This window comes from Bactrocera latifrons, unplaced genomic scaffold (assembly GCF_001853355.1).
Source record: "Bactrocera latifrons isolate USDA-ARS-PBARC rearing strain unplaced genomic scaffold, ASM185335v1 scaffold_1, whole genome shotgun sequence".
Lineage (NCBI taxonomy): Eukaryota > Metazoa > Arthropoda > Insecta > Diptera > Tephritidae > Bactrocera > Bactrocera latifrons.
Genome location: NW_017534407.1, coordinates 4,388,915 through 4,392,583, shown reverse-complemented (window position 1 = coordinate 4,392,583; position 3,669 = coordinate 4,388,915). Strand labels below are relative to the sequence as shown.

General features: G+C 30.6%; 1 protein-coding gene across 1 annotated transcript in view; it reads right to left on the bottom strand.

Moving 5' to 3' along the window:
• The window catches only part of LOC108978108 (glucose transporter type 1-like), a 93,607-nt gene that overhangs the window by 17,098 nt on the left and 72,840 nt on the right, over window positions 1-3,669 (bottom strand). The window contains 1 exon segment of the mRNA XM_018948237.1: window positions 89-292. Coding sequence (XP_018803782.1) covers window positions 89-292 — 204 coding nt within the window.

The window sequence follows — 3,669 nt, the reverse complement described above, 5'->3', positions numbered from 1 at the left end:
TATTTTTATATAATCATTTGTTAATTATAATTTATTGAAATTTTTTTATAATAATTTTATTTAAGCATTAAAGTGCTTTTTAATTTACCTTCATACTGGGGAAACCAATGCCGACAACAAAGTTCGCCATCCAATTGACTAGTACAGCGATCGCCATCGCGCTGGGTCTTGGGCCTTGCGAGAACAATTCCGCCGTGATCATCCACGGTATGGAGCCGGGTCCCACAGCGAAGAAGACGACAAAGCCGAGCGTTGACACCACCGACAGATACGACATCCAATCGATCATTTCCTGTACATAACCAAAAAACTCCTATACAAAACGTGTAGTTACCGATTCTCGATGATTTGTAGGCTTTTTCTTGTTTATTGTTTCGTTTCTCATTACTTTTGTTTTGGTTTTTCTTTTCAAATGTAATTTCAACAAATCAAGGAGAATAAAATGTTCGTAAAATATAATTTCCAATAAATAAAACATAAAATATAAAAAGTAAATAATGTAACTACGGCGTATTTGTCTCAAAATGGTATTGTTAGCTGTTTCAAAATAGTTTAAACACATTGGCGCTTTGCCTAATATACCGTTAGCCTACAAAAGTTCATACAAAGTTGTTGCAAGTTATATATTTCTCATAATAGGGTTCTCTGTACAAAATACATTTTTACATTGCATTCTGTGGGGGCCTACTGCTACGGACGCTTTCATAAGCAGCGCTCCGTGCGAAAGCTTTAAAAGTTGAAAAGCTCAAAGCTTAAACAAGTTCTGTACAATTAAGTAAGTATTTGAGAGCTTTAAATTTTTACTTAATTTTAATCGGTAATTTTAAGTTTTTTACAATTTTACAAGTGGATTTATTAATTCGCTTTATTTATTAATAAATATATTATTTTTAAGTTAAAATGACTCTGAATGTAGTGTTTATTGCTGCTCGTGAAGCTTCAGCTGTGTGTGACTTTTAACAAAGTGTTCATATATTTTTGGAAATTTTTTTAATATATATTAAATTAACCGTTGCTTCAGCTTGTGTTTGCTTAAAATCCTACTCAGTGAAATTTCGACATTTACAAAATGACTCTGGCTTGCATTTCTCGCTTTACATACATACATATGTACATATTGCTATATATGCATTATCTGTGTTTTTATTGTTGTTGGTGGCGGCGTTTAGCGTTTTGTGTATAATTTGCTGAACTAAAAATATTTTGTTAAATTTTTTTCAATAATTTGATTGTGTGTTTGCGCTTTTGGAACAGTGCAAATAAATGCTTTGTAATTTGCTTTGTTGCGTGGGTTCGTGTCTTAAGTCTTTTATTTTGGTTTGCACTGCTTGCCGAATTGCTTTGATTTAAGTGCTTGATTTATTTCAATAATAATTAATGAAATAAAAAATATAATAAATTATGAGTTGAAATTATTTATTTTGCGCGTATAACTGTAAACTGCAGGCAAACCTTGTCACATACATACATACTGAAAACGAATAATATTGTAGGTGAGTGAGGTCGGCAATGCAGTTACAGCGTAAAATAAATTGTTGTTGCAATTTTTAAGCCATAAAACAAAAAGTAAGCACTGAAGAAGCTGAAATTAATTAAAACAAAATTAATTGGAAATAAAAATATATTCTTGTGAGTGTGCTTTTATCGCTGAGGGTAAAAAGCCTGCCAAGTCGAGAATTTCTTTCATTTTGCAGGGGAACAGACATTTGAATAAATGAGTTTCGCTGTGAATTTTCGAATTTACAATTTTTCAATTTTTTTAAATCAAAATTAATTTAATTTTAATATTTTTTCTATTTAAAAACAAGAAAGGAAGGGCTAAGTTCGGGTATAACCGAAAATTTCCTACTTTTGAAACTTTCAAGGATTAAAACCACGGAAGTACTTTCAGGTATAGACGTTATATATGGGGCTAAGCGAAGTTTTCACCCAAGTTTATTTAGTCTCGAGTTTCTGGATATGTGTTAACCTAAAAGTGGGAGCTGCACCACCACACCAATTGTCCAATTTTGAACCCAACTCCACTAAAGCAATATTATACATACTATTTCGGAAGGAAGTGAAAGCGCTATGAGACATAAATTCCTTTTTATAATCAACAAATTAACTAATCAAATTCTGACAACTGACGACTACTTTCCTAAATAACAATCGTTTAGCCTTTCTTTTAAAAATCTGATTTAGAAAAGCTCATCTTTTTAGCAAAAAGCTCTTGTGTGATATTAAGCTTCACCAATTATAAGCACTTTAATGTTTTCTTCATCTTCAACTTTCAAGTAACTTTAAAAGCTCAACGCTTTGGACGCTTTATTCAACCCCTTACATTTATTCTCATATCCTAGAACTATCTATCGCCGCTTCACTGATTAATCAGACTTTCTTACTTTCTTTCATTAAAGACACCTAACATCTTCAACTTTCAAGTAACTTTAAAAGCTCAAAGCTCTGAAAGCTTTATTAAGCTATCATCTGTAGATATTTTTTCTCCTATTCTGGAATTATCTTTCGCTGCTTGACTGATTATTCTTATTTTCTTGTTTTCTTTTTTCAAATAGAATACATCACCAACTTTCAAGCAACTTTAAAAGCTCAAAGCTTCGAAAGATTTATTAATATATCATTTCTATCTATTTTTTTCTTATTATGGAGCTATCTAACGTAGCTTCACTGGTTATTTGCATTTTAGTGTCTTCATTCAATAAATAAACATTACATATTGAACTCTCAAGCAGCCTTAGAAGCTCAAAACTTTGAAAGCTTTTTAAAGCTAACATCAGCATTTTAGAAGCTCAAAGCTTTGAAAGCTCTTTTAAGCTATCATCTTGTTTTTTTTTATAATATTATACAACTATCTTTATCTACCTTTATCAGTATTATTAACACAACGCCTGATTTTGGATGCCTTCGACTTATCTATGGGTAAAAATTTGAGGATAAAGTGAACCGCTATTTATTAAGGGGTTGAGTATTATATATCAACTCTTGCTTGAATGAAATCATAGCATCACAACCTCTAAAACACAGTTATGCAACTTTTTTAATTTTTGTGAACTTTTGGAACTGCGCCGTACATTTTTTAAGTGGGTGAGAATTTAATGGTTGAATGAAATTCTGTGCTTATTATGCACTTAACTGTTTTATTCTTTTGCACCATCTACCTATTTATTGATTTCAGTGCAAATTTTCACTATTAAATTTACAATTTTTGTTTTGGATTTTCCGTCACACTTTACTCATTTATTCAAATACTTAACCTACAAACATAATATAGTGTAAACAACTCACAAATACTGAAGCATGCAAAATAATGTTATCAGGTAAGCTAAAATAGAAACAAAATAACTTCGTGAAGACAACTACAGCTGAGAAAAGTCAACGAGTGTTTGGATTGCAAGCAAACGGAAAAGTTGAGAACTCAAAAAATATATTTTAGTCTATGAAAACATTTGAGAAATCAGAATTACTATATTGAAGTGAAATAGTATTTAATACTTAAAAAAATATATGAAATTTGCAAAGCGTGCACATGCGTTTTGATGATTTTAATTTTAATATTATTGTTGTTATTACATTTATTTTTAGTTAAGAATGAGTTTATAACATTTCATGCTATAAAATATGCTGGATATTATAACGTTCATAACGGCCTAAACTGATTATAAATATTGC